This window comes from Peromyscus leucopus, chromosome 4 (genome assembly GCF_004664715.2).
Source record: "Peromyscus leucopus breed LL Stock chromosome 4, UCI_PerLeu_2.1, whole genome shotgun sequence".
In the NCBI taxonomy this organism is placed as follows: Eukaryota; Metazoa; Chordata; class Mammalia; order Rodentia; family Cricetidae; genus Peromyscus; species Peromyscus leucopus.
Window position 1 is genome coordinate 131,299,730 of NC_051066.1, and position 20,032 is coordinate 131,319,761.

Here is a 20,032-nt window from a genome sequence, read left to right on the forward strand (position 1 = left end):
GGTATTTGTTTATTTGTTGAGACAGGGTTCCCCTGTGTGGGCCTGGCTGGCCTGGAACTCACTATATAGACCTTCAACTCACTGAGATCCTTCTGCCTCTACCTCCAGGAGTAAAGGTATCAACCATCACTTGACAAGGCATCTTCTTTTGAAGGTTTCTGAGGGAGAGCAAGACCTTGCATTTGGGGGAAGCAGGCTGAGTTAATATGTGACTCATGCCACCTGATATAAGGAGGGAAAAGGGCCATATGTGGCTTAGGCTACACGACAGGAGTCATTCTTTCTCTGGGTAAACTTGGTTAATGTGTGACCCATGCGGTGTCAGGCTGCTGCCTTTGCCTCCCAGGCAGCAAGGGGGTTCTGTGATTTTCCATCCTGCTAAAGGCCCTCTCTGGTTGGTGCTGGCTACTTAGCCTGTGTCCTCTCGAAATCACACTACCCATTAACATCGTCCCTTGGCATCTGTTAGGCGTGGTGATTAGACTAGTCAGTTTAGTCACTATTTAGTCTGGACATAGAAATACTGCTCAAGAGACCATAAATCATTTTAACGTTGTTAAAGAAAACATATTCTGGTTTTTCCTTAAATGAGAAGACAGAGTTTATCCATCAGTATTTCAGTCTGGACCTAGTGACTAAGGTCTATCATTCTAGATATTCAGGAAGGTAAGTCAAGAGGTTTACAAGTTCAAAGTCAGCCTGGGCTACAGAGTGAGTTCAAGTCCTGCCTAGGCAACTGAATGAAATCCTGTCTCATTAAAAAAAAAAAAAAAAAGTCAAAAGAGATCTGGGGACGTTATGTGGTAGTGGAGTACTTGCCTGGCATGCACAAGGCCCTAGGTTCGATCCCTAGCACTAACAAAAATAGCCCTGCTATAGAAGAGAGGAATTGTGCTCAACCCTGAACACAGCCAAGGCAACTGAAGAGAGCAGAGTAAGGAAGATGATGAGATAATGGGGAGAAAAAAAAAAACAGTTTAGAGCAGCGGTTCTCAACCTGTGGGTTGTGACCCCTTTGGAGGTCACCTAAAGCCATCCGAAAACATAGATATTTATATTACTATTCATAACAGTAGCAAAATTAAGGTTATGAAGTAGCAGTGAAAATAATTTTCTGGTTGGGGGTCACCACAATCTAAAGAACTGTATTCAAGAGAACCTCTGCCTTAGAGGAAGCACCAGTTGTAAGGGGATTCATGTTAACCTAATGGAATATTTGCTAAAGGCAGGCCGAAGGAGCTCAGGAACTTAGGTAGTGGACAGTGGACGATTGTGAAATTGACTTAGCAGGACTCTTGCTAAAACTGGACCCGAGGTCAAGACCAAACCCTAGCTGAGAACAGGCTCAGAGGATCCTAGCTGAAGTTTGGTCAGGGAGAAAGTCTTGGTCAGTAGCCACAGCCTTCTCCTCCTTCCCACTCCCTGCCCCAGCTCAGCTCCAAAAGAGGGAGAGGTCTCTGCTCCCCTCAGCCAGCCCCCTTCCTGTAGACCTCCCAGACTCTCTCCTTGTGAAGACCGAGGATGGCAGACTGCAGACTCCAGATGTGGCCTCTCTACTGGCAGACATATTTCTGCCTCAGTCTAGTCCCTGCTGAGGGAGCCAGGGAAGCTTGCTTCCCAGAAGCGGAGCGCCATCCCTGACAGCCCGCTGGCAGCCTTAGTCAGCAGAGGCAGAAGTAGTCACTTTGCTGGCTCCTCCTCAGTCATCTGACTGAGCGTCCACTGTGAATGGAACTGAAGGAATCCTAAATCCAGGCCTTAGCACAAGAACAGCTGTTCTGGTTCTGTTTTAATTTCTTCCATAATAAGCTGGACTTGGCCAGGGCGGCAAACTACAGTCCATAGAGGCTTTTGGGTGTTCTCGTTCTTGCAGCAGCCAAGGATGGCTTTGAACTATATACAGCTTTCACATGTTGAATGCTGGGACTGCAAAGGCTTCTTTGGCGGCTTGCTTTGTTCTGTCGTGGGAGACTGTTTTTTTGTTCTTTTGTCTTATTTGAGACAATCTCACTGTGTAGCTCATAATGGCTTCAAACTTTGTGAGCCTCGTGCCTCGCCTCCCAGGCGCTAGAATTGCATGCAGGTGTGCAGCATCACTCACTCCTCAGGCTGGTCTCCTCCTTCCCGTCCACTCCTGGGAAAGTGCAGAGTTAGGTCTGGGACTGACTCCTTCCACGGCCGTACTTCTGCAGTTTGTATTTTCATCACTGTGCTAGGTAGATTTTTTTACATAAATTTGTTTATTTTTAACTGTGTGTGTGAGAGAGGCCGGGGCGGGGGGGGGGGCAGCGTGAGTGTGGAGATCAGAGGACATCTTTGGGAGTAGGGTTTCTCCTTCTGCCTTGCTGAGACGGGGTCTCTCAGGATTCTGCAGCTGTGCGGTGTACACTCCAGGCTTGCTGACCCCTGCACTCTAATTCTTCTGTCTCTGACTCCCATCTTGCTATGGGAGTGCTGGGATTACAGAAGGGCACCACAGAAGCAGCTCTTTAGAGGGGTTCCAGGGATCCAATGCGGGTCTTCAGGCTCATACAGAAAGTGCCTGTACCCCCGGCCCTGATCTGTAGCTATTTTTAAAGGGGTGTGTGTGTGTGTGTGTGTGTGTGTGTGTGTGTGTTATGGACATCACATGTGCACAGGAGTCCTTAGAGGCCATAGGAGGGTGTTGGGTTGCCTGGAACTGGAGTTACAGATAACTGTGAGCTGAAATGCAGGTGCTGGGAACTGAACCTGGTCCTCTGAAAGAGCAGGACTTACTGCTCTTAACTGCTGAGTCGTCACTCCCGCCCCAAGAGCTATACTTTTTTTTTTTTTTTTTTTTTTTTTTTGGTTTTTCTGAGACAGGGTTTCTCTGTGTAGCTTTGCGCCTTTCCTGGAACTCACTCTGTAGCCCAGGCTGGCCTGGAACTCACAGAGATCCGCCTGCCTCTGCCTCCTGAGTGCCGGGGGCTAAAGGCGTGCGCCACCACTGCCCGGCTGAGCTACACTTTTAACGGGGGTTAAATGTATATAATGTACCTACAACAGAGCCTGCCATATAGCAGGTACTCAACGAATGGTAGCCACTGTAATTCACATTGCCGCTTGTTTGTTTTCCAGTCAATGGTTTGTTTGCTTACATGGAGAGAGCAGTACAATGACCTGGACTCCCACGCTTCCACCCTCCTTCCTGCTCGGCACTTTGGTTTCCTTATCTATGGAACCAGGGTGGAAGAACCAAATTAGTGTTTCTCACAAATCACAGTCATCTCAGAGCTTATGAAAAACATGTCTCTTGAGGCTGGGGATGTTGGTCAATGGTAGATAGAACACTTGCCTAGCGTGCAGGGAGCCCTGGGTTTGATCCCCTGTAATGCATAAACTGGGTATGATGGCACATGCCTGTAATCCCAGCACTTGGGAGAGAGAGGCAGGAGGATCAGCAGTTTCAGATTATACTTGACTACATATTGAGTTTGAGATCGCGCTGATTTATGAAACAAGTTGAGTTGGCGGTGGTTCATGCCTAAAATTTCAGCACTTGAAAGGCTGAGGTAGGAAGATGGCTGTGAGTTCAAGACCAGCCTGGACTACCACATGAGTTCCAGGTCAGTCTAGGACAGTGCAAGACTCTGCCTCAAAACAAAACAAAGCAAAGCAAAGAGGGGTGCCTCCTTGGTTATAGGGTTCATGATACAGGGCTTGTCTAGGATGCATGAAGCCCTGGGTTTGGTCCTTACCGGGGTGGGGCAGAGGAAAAATAGGCTAGGATAGAGAAAGCGGGACAGTTTGACATGAAATAGACAAGGAAGAAGATGGTCAGGTGCAGAGGTTGGCCAATGGTCCAGCCATGTGAAGAGGTGGAGGAATCAGTCTCAGTCCTAGAGAAAGAGCATTAAAGGTCAAGGGAATAGCATTGAGAGTTTGGTATATCCCACCATCAGAAAGTACCATATGTCTATAAGATGATGCTTTATAAGGGGAAATCTAACAAATGAACTCAAAGAATGTAGCAAGACCTTATAGGAAATGTGAATTTTCTTTCAGGAACGGTGGTAAATTAGCTGGGTGTGGTGACTGTAATCCCAGCACTCAGGTAGTGAAACAAGATCAAGGTTTCATCCCTAGTTGCTAAGTAGTGAGTTTGAGGCCAGCCTGGGATACATGAGACACTGTCAAAAAAATCAAAAACAGCCAGGCAGTGGTGGCGCATGCCTTTAGTCCCGGCACTCGGGAGGCAGAGCCAGGCGGATCTCTGTGAGTTCGAAGCCAGCCTGGTCTACAAAGATCTACAGAGCGAGTTCCAGGACAGCCAGAGCTACACAGAGAAATCTGTCTTGAAAACCAAAACACAAACAAAACCCACAAAGGACAATGGGAAGTTTAAAGGTTTATAAGCAAAGAGTAATGTGATTGGACTGTTTGGGGGGGGACCACTATGTGAGTGGATGGGACAGGACAGAATGGAGGGTTGTTGAAGTGGCATTCACTTGTCCAAGCAACAGCAAGGGTAGCTCAGCCGAGGTTGACTCAGCCGAGGGTGGTTGCAAGCTTTTGGCTCAGCACTAACTTCTAGGATTGGACTAACCAATGACAGCAAATCTACAAGTCCAAATGTTGACAAAGTCCTCATACTTAATGGACCTTGACTTCCTAATGTTCCCCATCAGTCATGGCTTAGGCTGGTTTTCAAAATCCCTCAGCATACTGGGCTCAGTGCCTTGAGTTGCCTCTCTTCAGACCCACTCTTAAGGAGACAGTCTTGAGAAGTGAGCAAAATTTATGGCCAGGGCTTCTCCCTTTCGTTAGTCTCTTCTTCCTTTAAGTGTTTCTTTCCCAACCTCGGCAGAATTTGTCCTCCTGATACCACGCCTCAGAGCGCTGCTCTTGGGAAAAAAGAAAAGTAACCCAGTAACACAGCTTCCCTGTGTCTGAGGTCATTTGTTCTATTACCCTAGTGACCTGTAAGACATGCTGTGGCAACTGGGTAAATAAAGGTGGACATCTTGAGGTAGGATGGCCATAAATTGCATTTTATTCCGAGGACACAGCTCAGTGGGAGGGTGCTGGTCTGGTGAGGACATTAGCTGGAATGAGCATGGACTTCTGTAGCTCCACTTACAAAGTAGCAGGATTTCAAACAACATAAGTGGGCCTGGCACTCCATAGGGATCTCAGGAAAGATGGGGGGCTCCTGTCTGCCAAAGGTGAGAGTCCAGAGGTGGGCTAGAGAACTTGAGGGGGTCCCCAGGGGAAAGGAAGAACTTAGAGCAGGAGACAGAGAATAGCCATGACATCCTAGACAAGTTAGAAAGTCTCCTTGGCAAACTGGAAGGTACCAGAGCGCAAGGACAGAGGTCTGCCCTCATCTTGTCCCGACGGCCCGACCATGATTGTAGAGAGTAACGCTACAATTGAGCACAAGCCCACATCTGACAACAACTTATTCTGACCAATGCTGCCTGATCTTGATTTTTTTTTTCTCCCTTCCCCGATTCCTTTTCTTCCTGGTCAGGCTGGAGTCTACTGAGGCGCGAGCAACACGAAATCACAACCCCTTGCCTTGCAGGGAGGGCAAGCGTGCGTCATTTTGCTTTGGTTACGTCGTCTTTTCATTTGTTGTATTCTCCAATCCACAGATGCTAATTAACTTCACACTGAATCATCTTTGTCTTCCATACTTGATAGTTTCTAATTATTTCAAGCTTATTCATCTGAATTTACTATGATTATCTCAGGTCTTTCTTTCTCTTGTGATAATATTGCTTAGTTCTTCAGGAGTGTGTGTTCTCTGTAGCTTTTAATTATTAGTGTCATAATGGTACAATTTGGGCTCTTGTGTGTCTGTATACGTGTGTGTACATGTGTGCACATGTGTGCTGGTGCATGTGGAAGCTAGAACTCGATGTCTGGTTTCTTCCTCTATCATTGTTTACCTTAATTTTTTAAAGACAGGGTTTCTCACTGAACCCAGAGCTCACCGATTCCGCTAGACTAGCTGGCCAGCAAACCCAAGGGATCCAGCTGTCTTCATCTCTCCAGCACTGAGATTACAGGCACAGGCTGGAGGTGGAGGGATTCAAACTCAGGGCCTCACATCTGCACAGCAGGCACTTTACTACGGAGCCATCTCCCCAGACCCCAAGACGGAGTCTTCTTATGCAGCTCTCAAAGTCAAACCAACCCTCTAGCCTGGGCAACACAGCCCTTGCTGGGGCCACAGGCATGACTCACCACTGCTGGTGTACATGGTGCTTTTTCTTGTATAACTATTAACTTGCCTCTGAAGACATGTTTGAAATCCAAACCTATTTTAAGCAACTTGCAACATTAGAGCAAATTTATGGCCTTTCAAACTTTATAGCTTTGGGGAAAAGCACTCAACTTGACTGTCATAATGTTGGGCTCATCAGCTACAAATTATGTTATTTCTATAATTAAAAGCCCCATGATTTAGGCCACACCTCATTTTTTAGCAAAAAACACTGCTATTTTTACCAGAGTAGTCTGCAAATCATTATCTATTTCCAAAACTCAGGCTTATTCTCAGAGGGGAAACCCTTGTCCTCAAAAGGAAGGCACCATGTATGACATCTCTCTGGGAAACGGAAGTGCCGTTGGCCATTGTTTTCAACACTGCTGCCCTGTAGGACAGCAATGGGTACATCGCTCTCTAACCCTAACACACATGAGGCTTGGATGGGCCCAGAAATCTTTACATCCAATTACAAACCCTCCAATTCTGAAACCTGTAAGTCCTCTCCCACCTTTGGTAACTCAGTTGGCATCAAAATCTGACCTTACGAGCCGGGTGGTGGTGGCGCATGCCTTTAATCCCAGCACTCGGGAGGCAGAGGCAGGCTGTGAGTTCGAGGCCAGCCTGGGCTACCAAGTGAGTTCCAGGAAAGGCGCAAAGCTACACAGAGAAACCCTGTCTTGAAAAAAAAAAATCTGACCTTACCTGAATTCATTTGACAATAAAATCTGTCCTGAATCAGAGGAATTAAATCCATAGTCTTTATCCTGCTTATTACAAATACTCCTGAGATGTCTCAGCAGTTAAGAGCACTGACTGCTCTTCCAGAGGACCCAGGTTCAATTCCCAGCACCCACATGGTGGCTCATGGCTGTCTGTGACTACAGTTCTAGTGATCCAACACCCTCACACAGATATACATACAAGCAAAACACCAAAGCACATAAAAAATACATAAATTAAAAAAAAAAGTTAGGGCTGGAGAGATGGCTCAGAGGTTAAAAGCACTGGCTGTTCTTCCAGAGGACCCCGGTTCAATTCCCAGCACCCACATGGCAGCTTACAACTGTCTCTAACTCCAGTTTCCAGGGTACCTGACACCTTCATGTAGGCAAAACACATGTGCGTAATGTATTTAAAGTTTAAAATAAATAAATAAATATTCCTCCTTTTTTTTCCTGTTGTGGGAACATCAGTTTTTCTTGAGACAGAGTCTGGCCTAGAATTCACTATGCAGACCAGGCTGGCCATGAACTCTTGGGTAGTCCCCCTGCCTCTGCCTCCCAAGTGTCACCTGCCCAGCTCTCAATATTTTTAATTGGGGACACCTAGACCCCTTATACATGGTTGAATATAATATATAAGTGATAACTGCTTTTCAAAAAATCCATAAAATTATAAATTCTAAAACCTTTATGATCTCAGGACCCTCACACACCCATGTGTTCTGTTTCTGTATTATGTTTAGCCTTCGCCCAACACCCAAGTATAATTAATTACACTGAGGCTTTATTGTTCTCAAACGCAGCACAAGTTTCTAAATCTATCAGGAGAACTTTCCTTTTTTCACTCTATCATGGTGTGTCCCAAGTTCATTTGGGCATTTGACCTGGTCAAATTGCCCACCCCTCCTGGCACAGTGCAGTGTCTGTGACCACTCTGGTGACCAAGTTCAGAGTAAGTGATAAATGTGCACTTTGCCCGCACTGTGGATGTCCATACCCCCAGGTGCTGACTCCTGAGTCCTTCTGCCCCTTGAATTTGTGATATTGGATTAGACTATTGATTCAATCCCATCATGCATGTTCTGGCTTATGAGCTCTGTCCCTGGGTCTCAATCGTCCCCTAAATCCTTTTCTAACTCCCAATTTCCCAACTACCCTTCTTCCTCTTTGCAGGAATTCACAGTAAGTGTGTCTGGCAACATCAGGTCATTTATGGTGGAGTATGCAAGGAGGCCACACTGCCTCCTGACTAATGGCGTCGCCTCTTATGTTTTGCCATGATCAGAGCTGTTTCCTGACTCTTCCACCATATTTTCATGCATTTGTTCTTCTAATTAGTATACTACAGCTCTGCTATTTGGAAGTCAGAGAGTCTCTTTGGCACACTTAGAGGCCAAAGTTAAACAAACACTTGGTTTTGGAAGAGACTAGAGCTACAGAATAAAATTTAAAATATATGCTTAACTGCATGCAACTAATTAAATATTTTCTAATAGATTTGTATTTGTAGTCTAAGTTTTAATCTTTATAATTTCTAAGCAGCATAGGCTAACTGAAAGCTTCAAAACATCGTGCTAACTATTCATGAGGCAAACTTGTTTTTCTTCTAACAATCCAAATTTACCAGTCCTGACTTTTGTCTCATTAGAACCCAACTCTGCATTAATCTGTTCTGATACATTAATGAGAAATACCATTAGTTAGTAATAGCACAAGTTACCTTTCTAAGATCACATCTGCCTTGTTATTTATTTTTATTTATTTTTGTGCATGTGGCACCAGAGGTTGACTTTAGCTGTCTTTTTCTACTGCTGTCTGCATTATCATTATTGTTGGTGACTTTTTTGTGTATGTCTTTGTTTTCGTTTTGACAGGGTCTAATATGTAGCCCTGGCTGGCCTGAAACTCACTATGTAGACAGGCTGGCCTCAGCCTCACACAGATCTACCTACCTCTACCTCCCAACTACTGAAATAGCAGGTGTATACCATCATGCCCAGATCCCACCTTATTTTTTGAGGCACAGTCTCTCACTTAACCTGGTGCTTGCTCTCTGGCTGGACCTGCAAGCAAGCTCTGAGGCGTCTACTTGGCTCCCCAATCCTTCACCTCAGTCCTGGGATTACAGACAGGCTCCCCCAGCTCTTTCTGGGTGATGAGGACCCAAACTCAGGTCCACATTCTTCTACAGTAGGTACTTTACCCACTGAGCCAGCTCCCCAGCTCCTTGCTTGTTTATGTTTAGATGTCATTTCATTAGTATTTCCGGGGGAGCCATATGCGCCACAGCACAGGTGTGGCAGTCAGAGGACAATTTCTCTTTGGGGTCAGTTCTCTCCTTCCACTTTTGTGTAAATGCTGAGAATCAAATTCTGGTCTCCAGACTTGCAAAACAAGAAGCACCTTTATCCACTGATTGAACCAGGTCTGTAGCTAGAGTTTTCCGCCTTGCCCACAGTCAGGACAAATCTTTGTCACCCGCCAGTCCCACAGCCGCTCAGACCCAACCAAGTAAACACAGAGACTTATATAGCTTACAAACTGTATGGCCGTGGCAGGCTTCTTGCTAACTGTTCTTATAGCTTAAATTAATCCATTTCCATAAATCTATACCTTGCCACGTGGCTGGTGGCTTACCGGCATCTTCACATGCTGCTGGTCATGGCGGCGGCTGCAGTGTCTCTCCGCCTCAGCCTTCCGCTTCCCAGAATTCTCCTCTCTCCTTGTCCCACCTACTTCCTGCCTGGCCACTGGCCAACCAGTGTTTTATTTATTGACCAATCAGAGCAATTTGACATACAGACTGTCCCACAGCACAGGTCCTCTTTATTTATATTTTGAGGCAGGGTGTTACGTATCCCAGACTGGCTTTGAACTCAGTATGTATCAGAGAAAAATCTAGTGCTAATATTATAGGTGTGCACATTTACGGAGTGGGAGGTGGGGAAATCCAAACCCTATTTGTTAGGCAAGCACAACTAAATTACATCCCAGCTCCCATTTGCCTTTTAGTGTTTTTTTTTTTTGGGGGGGGGATGAGCACATGGCTGCTTATGTGGTGGTAGGAGGTGCAGACACACAAGCCACGGCATGTGTACCTTTCCACCTTGTTTAAGACAAAGTCTTTTCACCATCGAATATGCCAGGCTAGCTGGCCTGGGGGTCTGGGGATTCTCCTGCCTCCCGTTTCTCCACAGGGGTCGGCTAGGATTACAGATGCCCATGTTTCTGTGTCTCATTTTCACACAGGTTCTGGAGATCCAGACACAGTTTGTCAGGCTTTCATGGCAAGTGCTTTTATCCCCTGAGCCACATCCCCAGCACCACATCTGCTTTTTGTTTTTTGAGACAGGGTTTCTCTTTGTAACAGCCCTGGCTGTCCTAAAACTCCCTTTGTAGACCAGGCTGGACTTGAACTCACAGAGACCTGCCTGCCTCTGCCTCCCGAGTGCTAGGATTAAAGGCATGCGCCACTGCTGTCTGACTGGCACATCTGCTTTTTAATAAGTAAGGATCATCAATATCTTTACCCAAAGCAGCAATTAATTATGCCACAATTTAATAGACACTCACAGAACAAATATGATGTTCTTAACTAAGTATGAGACCCTGTCTCAAAAAAGGAAAAAAAAAAAACTGAAAGAAAAAGTGGGAAGAATGGGCTTCATACAAGAGCCAAGAAGCAGCTAAGTTTGGCTGGAATTTATACTTCTACACACTCAATCACTCAGTTCCAGTGATTGTACAGGTGTGTGTAAAAAATGAACACAGGAAAAATAAGGCTGGAAAGATGGCAGGAAGCAGGGTGTTGCTAGCCCTGAGCCCAGCATCCATCTCCTCATTGTCTTCCTTCCTCCCATTCCCACACAGCAGCCAGAGTGATTTTTCTACGTTGCAAATCTGATTAAGTCCTTTTTCTCATCCACAATTCTTTGGTCTTTTTCAGTTGAAGACAATGTTCAAACTGCTTAGCATCATTTACAAGTCTCATCCCCTTGTGTCTACCTGCCATCTCAATGAACCTTTTGTAGCTTCTTAAATGCAGCATCCCCTCTGCCTTAGATTTCTCTCACCCCATATATCTCTTAGCAACAATTCCATAATTGACTCCTCTCATCCAGATAGCCAATTGTCTTGTCATTACAGATTTATTATTCTTTGTCTAAAGAACATAAAAGCATCGTGCTTTGGGCATTTCTTCAGACTTCATTCTCTTGTGAAGATCCCCATATACATGTAAATTTAATAAAACTTTATGCTTTTTCTCTTATTAATCAGTTCTTATACTAATTGGGTTCCTAGATCCAACCAAAGAGCCCACATAAGAACATAGAGGGGGTCAGAGGACCTCTTTCCCCTCTACGCTCATATAACTGGTAAGGGATGGAGTCACGTCTGTCTAACCACAGATCCGACTTCTCTCAGCTTCACTGTTACCTACTTCACACAAAGCATTGTGTCTAACCGATGAGAACAGCCCCTGTGAACAATTAAAGAACAATGAAGCTCTGAACAATGTCCACGGTATTGAATTGAAGAGAAAGGGGGTTCAAAAAGGGAGAGCGTACCATTTGGGCCAGCCTGGCTGAAAGAAGAGAAGTGCTTAGAACCAGCCTTTTGATCAGGGCCCTGGGGGAGGGGGAGGCAGGACCGGGAGTAGTTGAGAGGATGAGCAGATAGACAGATGAGCAAGGTGATACACAAGCAAGAGAAAAGCAGGGGGGTGGAGTCAGTATGAAGTTTTCCCATTGAGAGTGAGGCTGGGGAGCCTTTAATCCCAGCACTCAGGAGGTAAGGGCAGGCAGATCTCTGAGTTCAAGGCCAGCCTGGTCTACGGAGTGAGTTAGGACAGCCAAGGCTACTCAGAGAAACCCTGCCGAGAGAGAGGGGTGGGGTGGGAGGAAAGTGAGGCTGGAGTAAAACACAAGGGCACATAAGGTGAAACTTGGTGAGAAAATAGAAAGGTCAGGGAGAGGAAGAGACAGACAAAGGTGGCCACTGAGATTCTTTTCTGGGGAAGACGGTCCCTGGAGGAAGGCCTCCAGCAGAGTCAAGCTCTACACTTACTGCCCATATTCCAGGCCACCTCTGCACTGTGAGGGAAGCCGGGAGAGGGGTTTGTGCTAGTGTAGATGATTCTGCCCAATGTCCTATTCAGAGAGGGTCTTTGAGGATGGAAAGAAACAGTCACGTGTCTTCACAGCCAGTCTGCTGCTGTGTGTGTCTGTCTCACGATGTAGGCAGTGATCACGGTGTTCAAAGAGAAGAGATGTTTTTTTAAATATGAGCCCCAAAGGCAGCCTAATACATACTAACTTATTCTGCTGCACATTGAAAGGGGGTATAAGAGGAAAGAGGGGGGAAGATATAGGAGAAGGGAGAAGAAAAATATCAGCCACGATTTGCCATGCTGGAGAAAATCTGAACTTTGATTTTGCTTGGTTTTTTGCTTGAAGTCTGGTGTTAGATCTAAAGCACTGGTAAGATAAACCCCTATTGCAGATGACAGGAGAGCACTTCTGAGGACGCCTGGGGTTAAAAGCTGGGTGTGGTGGCTTATACGTGTAATCCCAGCACTCGGTGTCCGGAGGCAAGCTCAAGGTCAGCCTGGGCAACATTGTGAGTTCCAGGTCAGCATGGGCTACACAGTAAGAGTTTGTTTGAAAAGAAGAAAATCTGAAACCAAAACAAATAACAATCCCCTTCTTACCCCCCCCCAAAAAAAAAGCCTTGGGTTGAGAAGAAAACTCTCAACTCATACTAGCTTAAAACAAGGGAAGCGTTGGTTTACATGGAAGCCCAGGTATAAGATGGTCTTCAGGTGAGACCTGATCTAGAGGCTTCTGTGTTACCTATTTATTTATTTATTTATATTTTTTTGGCCAGGGGATGGGGTCTTAGTTACAGTCTAGACTGACCTTGAACTCACTATGTAGCCAAGGATGACCCTGGACTTCTCATTCTCCTGAGTGCTAAGGGTAAGATCATCGGTATATACTACCACTGCCAGTTTATGCAGTACTGGGAATTAAACCCAGGGCTTTGTGTGCACTAGACAAGTACCCTGCCAACTGAGCTACCTAGACCCATTTTATATATTTGTCACCTTTGTTTTAAAGAGTCAGCCTTATATGAGTGCAAACCACTGATGTAGTCCATTCCTCTCACCTTACCAGGAAAGAAACTGGAGCCTGACAAAAAGGGCACTTTTGCCCAGAGTTGAGCAAAACTGAGCCAAGACTAAAGACTAAAAACGAGACTGAAAACACAGTGGTCGGGCCAGTGCCCACTCTCAACTAAGTAGGCTTTGTGAAAGCAATTTGGTGGTGAGTTTATGCCAGGCAGTGCCCAGGGATGAAAAAGATCCGAGGTGACCAGAAATGGCATCAGGGCCATATGGGTGGGTGGACTTCTAAAGGTCAGGACCATCTGCTACAACTTCAAGAAGATTGGGAGGGGTGGAGGCCAACTGCTTGGGTCTTCTCTTACAGTATAACAGACATGCAGAATGCCTGATGCCAACCATCTGAGTGTCTCTATTGCTGCATTAGAACCCCATGACCAAAAGCAACTAGACGAGGAAAGGGTTTATTCCAGGTTACAACTATCAGGTCACAGCTCATTACCAGAGGAAGCCGGAACTGAGCCAGGCGCCATGGAGGAATACTGCTTACTGTCTCACTCTTCATGGCTTATTCAGCCTGCTTTCCTATAGCACCCAAGACGACCAACCCAGGGGTGGTACTGCCCACATTGATCTGGGCTCTCCCACATCAGTCATCAATCAAGAGAATGCACCCCAGGCTTGCCCACAGGCCAGTCTGGTGGGGGCAGTTTCTCAACCAAAGTCCCCTCTTCCCAAATGACTCTGACTCGTGTCACACTGACATAAAACTAGCCAGCACACCAACCGAGTGGGGAGTGGAGAGGAGGAGGCTGGAGCTGGCCAGACAGCAGCACAGGGAGCCCAGGAGTGGGTAGGATCGGGATGAACAAACTATGTTATTCTCTTCTCTCTCACAGTGCTTGTGTCTTGGGTGGAGGGAAAATTGGAAGTGCAGACCCAGGCTTTTCCAAAACTAGGGAGGGAAATGGGGCAGTTGGGTGGGGAGGGATGGGGATCCCATAGTGACAAAAGGCATTTGAGGAAAGAAACCTGCTAAAAACCATCTGCCCCTTCAAATTCCAGCTAGTAAATAAAGAAATCCATTTATCTTATGTTGACAAGCCCTAGCACATCCCTACCTGCATCTGTTCCCTCTGGGCCAGCAGGGAATCTGGTGTATGAGATGGCATCCACTTGTCTTCAGGGACCTTCATCCCTCATCCCTCTCACTGACTTTTAACTTGTACTTTCTTCACCTTGGTAAGACCTCTGCCACTGTGAGGCACTCCTGGGGGGTGGGGGGGGGCACTTTCAACAGCTCTGCCTAGGCCTAAGGTCCCCTGGGACCGCTGCTTATACAGAAAAAAAAAAAGAAAAGAAAAGAAACAGAAAGAGTCAGTACCCCGCCCTCTGGACAGCACAGACCAACACAATGCATTCCTGTGCTCTTTTAATCTCCCTCCCTTCCTCGTCTTTCTCTCTTCTCCCCATCTCTCCTTTTCTGTCATCTCCCTATATCAACATCCCTGCCCTCAGCCTTGCCAGACTTCCGGCCCTGCTGAGATACTTGTATAGCAGAGTCAGACGGCCAGCCCAAAGGCACATCCTCCTACCACCATCTTCTCTCCGAACCCACCACCAACCACCTTCTCTGTCCAATTTAGGATTTTCAGGATGGACGTCACGCGCCTGCTCCTGGCCACTCTAGTGGGTTTCCTGTGCCTCCTTGCTGTCTACAGCCACCTGGTACCCGAGGAGACGTTCAGAGATGACAAGAGTCTGAGGAGCAACTCTTCCACGAATTGCAAGGATTTCTCTTCTGTTTCTATTGTGGGTAAGTAGCCTGGCCTGGGACCCAGCCCCTAGGCTCTGATCCACGAGAGCAGGTGCAGGATGTCAAGCCTGTTGCCCAGGCTGCCAGCAGCTTAGCTATGGCTCTTTCTTGCTCATTCCTAGGGAAATACAGTGTCCTGGGTTTGGGAGAGCTCTGCATGCCACCAAGTTGAGTGTGTCAGAGATCTGAAGAGGCCTGAAGTCAAGATGCCGCTGGACTTAGTTTAACTTTAGCATTTGTAAAACTTAATGAATCCCAAAACTCCCCAACAAAACAAACTTTAGGAAAACCATGGACTAGAACTAAGTCTGCAATAGACCAGTCTTGCCATAGGATGGGAAGTTACAAGGAGCATCGAAGTCTGGCATTAGCTAGCGATCTCCTGGTTTGATCTCACCTGATCATAAAGGGCATAGGCTCAGTCTGAGCACAAGGGCAGAGCACATGCTTAGCATGCAAGACATCGAGATTCAGTTCCTGTAACCAAAATAAAAGGAGACACGCGTAGGTTCTGTGAGGTAGCTCTTGGTTTTACTTATATTTCACCGCTGATGAAACTGGAGCTTACTGACATCAGTTCCTAATGGCCAGAGCCAGAATTCAAACAGAGGCAAATTATACACGTGAGCTCACAACTCTTTGCTGAGTTGCATTTCACTGAGCACAGAAAGGTGGTCTAGAGCACTGGTTCTCAACCTTCCTAATGCTGCGACCCTTTAATACAGTTCCTCATGATGGGCTGACCCCTAGCCATAAAATTGCCTTTGTTGCTACTTCATGACTGTAATTTTGCCACTGTTATGAATCTTAATTCTTGGAGATGGAGGTTTGCCAAAGTGGTCGCAACCCACAGGTTGAGAACTGCTGGTCTAGACATATCAGAGAGTCAAAAGAGGGAAGAGGGGAGACACCAATGTTCCTTAATCACCATTGCTACGTCAGACTTTTAAAAACATCTTACTTTTATGTAGATGGGTACTTACTCTGCCTTCATGTATGTCTAGGCACTATGTGCAGTCCTGGTACCCTCAGAGGCCAGAAGAATCTAGAAGAGCCCCTGAAACTGGAGTTATAGATAGTTGTGAGTCACCTTGTGGGTGCTGGGAAACAAATCTGGGTCCTCTGAAAGTGCGCCAAGTGCTCTTAACAGCTGAGTCATCTCTCCAGCCCCGTGTCAGACTTTTTGTTTTACTAACATACTTTACTTATAACAGAATCCTTTTTGTAGATGAGGAAATTGATTGTCAGGGAGATCACACAGCTGTTACATGGATTCAAGTCAGGCGAACCTGGCTCTGAGCTCTGAGCATTTAAAATAAATAAACAAAACCATAGATAACACAGATGTGCCAGGAACTGAAGACTGAGTCCACTTCCAGAGACTCGCAATGCACTTGCACCTGCAAGGTGAAAGGTACCTGTGGTGATCAAGGGCTAGCAAGGTCAAAAGACCAAGTCCAGGTCTCTAACAGATGCCACAGACAGGTCCCAGGTCCCTTTTGGACTTCCTCTTTGCCTCCCCTCAGAGCACTCTGCTCTTTAGGTCTGAAGCCAGGCTAATGAGAACCTGCTGGCTTGATTCCCATAATGTGATCCATCCCGAAGTCCCTCTTTCTCTCTTCCACTCCGAGACTTCCCAGAGCCCCCTCTACCCCTCCCACTTCACAACGTGGACCCCAGAAACATCTGGCTTTGCTCTTTCTGCCCTTCTTTGAAGCACTGAAGAAGAAATCCAAGAAGATCAGCATACAGGAAGCCGAGAAGCAAAAGAGACTGGAAGCTGAGAAGCGGAAGGGATCATCTAAGGTAGGCCTGGGAGTTCTCACAGTGGGGGTGGGAGACCTGCAAGCCATGGCTGAGAACTAAATGTAAGATATCTCCAGGCCTACACGAAACAAAAGAAGTGAAAACAACCTAAAGGTTTCCTGGCCTAGAGCCTTGAGGCCGGACCTCCATAGAAGCCAGAGAGCCTGAGCTCACTGAGCAAAACAGACACCTGCTAAAAAAAAGTTGCCACTTCTAGTTAAGAACCCCCAGCCCCTTCCTGAAAGCGGCCACCCATTCTTCTGGATATTTACCTAAACCCCAAACGCTGCAGAACTGCTCTTGCTGGACCCGAGTTTCTTTTTGAACTCCTCCTTTACAGGGCCTTGTGCAAGCTAGGCAGGCATTCCATCACCGAGCCTTAGAGTAGTCTCAACAAGCTTTGGCTGTGTAGCGCAGGCTGCCTGTAAACTAGCGATCCTCCTTGTCCTGAGCGCCCCAAGTGCTGAGGTTACAGATCCAGGCTACCCTGCCCAGCTGCCTCACCTGTTTACAAATCAGAAAACGTCAAGAATAGAAAAGAGAGGTTGGGTGTGGTGGCACACAGCCGTACTCCCAGTATTTGAGAGGTGGACGCAGAAGATCAGGAGTTCACGGTCATCCCAAACTACATGCCAAGTTCTGAATGAGCCTGGGCTGCACAACCACTGAAAAACCGAAGTATGATAGAAGACTAATATCACTTGCTGTAGCTAGAGTTAAAGACTCAATGAAAATAAGCCTAGCAGTACAGGCTTGTAACCCCCGCTGCCTAGGAGGCAGGAACAGGGGGACCCCTCCCTAGTTCAAGGGTTGCTGGAGTCATGCAGCAAATTCAAGGTCCATCTGGGCAAATTGAGATGTTGTCACAGAATAAACATTTTAAAAGTGTGGGGATATGGTGAAGTAGTAAAGCTTGCCTATAACATGCAAAGCCATGAGTTCAGTTCCCACTATGGGGAAAAAATATATATATATACACACACTGTTAGTATTGAAGTCAGCTGGATGTTATTAGCTGCTAAAAGCTCTAAAGCCTGCTTTGTTAAAAGGCAGCAAGAATGTGTTCGAAAGCAATAAAGGACATGTTAGCACCTTTCAAGTTGAAAGACAGAAAAAAGAACATCTTTTCACTAAGTGATTAAGGACCATTTAATGTTTTCGTACCCACCACCTAAAACCATACTGCTATGATACAGGTTCCCACACTTTGATAGATACCAGATGAGGCACTGTTGAATTCACACACTATTCCTGTTTTAGTGTGCCTCGGCTAATTGGATCAGCTGTAACCAGCAGGGAGGAGAGAACAAAATATATGTACCTGCTAGGTGCTGGGAATTCAGGCATGAACAAGAGATACTGCTGTGTGGAGCGTACATCTGTGTGGGGGAGACCAGGCCGCAAGTAAAACAATAAGCAAGTTTACATTTTTACATGATACATTCTGTGAAGAAACTGAAGCATGGTGAAGGCCTACATGCCTTTAAATGAAAAATTTAGTAATCTCGATTAGCGGTTCTCAACACGGGGGTCACGACTCTGAAGGGGTCACATATAAGGTATTTACAATATGATTCATAACAGTAGCAAAATTACAGTTATGAAGCAATAATGAAATCATTTTAAGGTCGCGGGTCACCACAACATGAGGAACTGTATTAAGGGGTCACAGCATTAGGAAGGTTGAGAACCACTGCTCTAGAGCAATGTCTAATAGAAACACAGTATAAGCCATCTATATATAATTTTCTATTTTCTAATAGCACGTTAAAAAACGTTAGACTCAGCATATTTAAAGTATTAATATTTAAACATATAAACTTTTTTTTTTTTGAGACAGTGTTTCTTTGTGTATGTAGCCTTGGCTGTCCTGGAACTCACACTGTAGACTAGGCTGGTGGTCTCCAACTCAAGATCCGCCTGCCTCTGCCTCCCAAGTGCTGCCACCCCACCCCCCATATAAACAACTTTTAAAATTATTTTTATGCAGTCTTTGAAATCTGGTGTATAGCTCACACAGCAAACCTCAATTTCAATGCTAAATGTGGTCTGAGTAAATTTATGTTTAACAGGAAAGTACTTTATATGCTTGCTTTAAACTTAGAAAACTCAGTTCCTCTGTTGCACTGTATGCATTTGAGTACTGAACAGCACACAGGCTGTGACTACTAATACTAGCATGCCCCTAGGCTATGGGGTAGCCTACAACAGGAGAGGAGGGAAGAGGCCAAACATAGAGGTAGGTCCTCCAGGGCCAAAAGAAAATTTGTTTCTCCCCAGAGAAATCACTGGAGAGCCTTAACGCAGGTGATGCGGTCATAGGAAGGGCCTTCTTTGGTGCACTGGAGGATGGTAACTCTAGAAGACAGGGCCACTAAGGGGAAGAAGGTAATGAGGCCTAAAACAGTGGCAGCGGATGACAGGGATGGTGGATGAGACTTGAAGTGAAGCCGGAACGTGTTTAAAACTGGGGCTGAGTGGGATCTCCTAAGAAAAGGGCCAGGTCGGAGCTAGGTAAGCTTGAAGACGAAGGCGGTGTGCAGGTTGGGGGGCAGAGGGCAGGACCCCTAGGATGGCCTGTGCATATGAGTAGAGGTGGGCAGCAGGGCTGAAGTCTCTGGTCCCAGACCTCCACTGCAGATGAGGACGCGTGGGACTAGGGTGGCCCGCTCAGCAGCCTCCCACGTCTCTCCTACAGAAAAAGGCTTCGATTAAGAAGGTGGCGCGGCCCCCGCCACCCACGCCCTGCGTGGCCACCCGAGACAGCTGCAAGCCGCCTGCGCCCGCCTGCTGCGACCCGTGCGCCTCCTGCCAGTGCCGCTTCTTCCGCAGCGTCTGCTCCTGCCGCGTACTCAACCCCAACTGCTGAAGCCGCTTACTCGCTGCGCGCGCAGCTTCCGGGATGGGTGCCTGGGCGGGGCTTCAGGGTCAGGGGCGCTTCTAGGCTGGGGGAGGGGTCTCTGGTGGGTGGGACTTCGCGAGTGGGCGTGGCCTGTGGTGGTGGGTGGTGGGTGCTTTCCGAGGACAGGTGTTGGGGGAAGCCTAATGGAGCCTAAAATCAAAATACAGAATCTTTAGGCTGCTGGGAAAGTGTGGCTGTTTCTTTAAATGAGTCCAAAGCGTCCGACCGCTTTACCGAGCTCTGGTCCTGAGGACTGAGCGCGCGCCGCTCTCCAGCGCGAAGGGAAGCTCGCGCGTGGCTGGTGCTTGTGCGTCTTGCCGCTGAGCACGATGCTGCCCGGTTAGTTCCAGCCTTCCACTACCGGCTGCCTCCAGACCAGGGGAAAGGGACCGTTAGGGAACGGGCTTCCAGTCTTCTCACCCAT

At 46.8% G+C, this 20,032-nt stretch overlaps 1 protein-coding gene across 4 annotated transcripts in view; it reads left to right on the forward strand.

The window, feature by feature from the left end:
• LOC114706533 (agouti signaling protein) overlaps positions 1–19,796 on the forward strand; it is an 86,394-nt gene extending 66,598 nt beyond the window's left edge. For 3 of the 4 annotated variants that reach the window (XM_028888944.2, XM_037205338.1, XM_037205337.1), the window contains exons 2-4: positions 14,731–14,900; positions 16,618–16,706; positions 19,405–19,796. In XM_028888944.2, the coding sequence (XP_028744777.1) occupies positions 14,741–14,900; positions 16,618–16,706; positions 19,405–19,575 (420 nt within the window). In that variant the 5' untranslated portion in view covers positions 14,731–14,740 and the 3' untranslated portion in view covers positions 19,576–19,796. Of the gene's footprint in view, positions 1–13,862; positions 13,938–14,730; positions 14,901–16,617; positions 16,707–19,404 lie in introns of those variants that run through there. The other variant, XM_037205336.1, reaches the window with a different exon arrangement.
• The last annotated feature ends 236 nt before the right edge of the window (positions 19,797–20,032 follow it).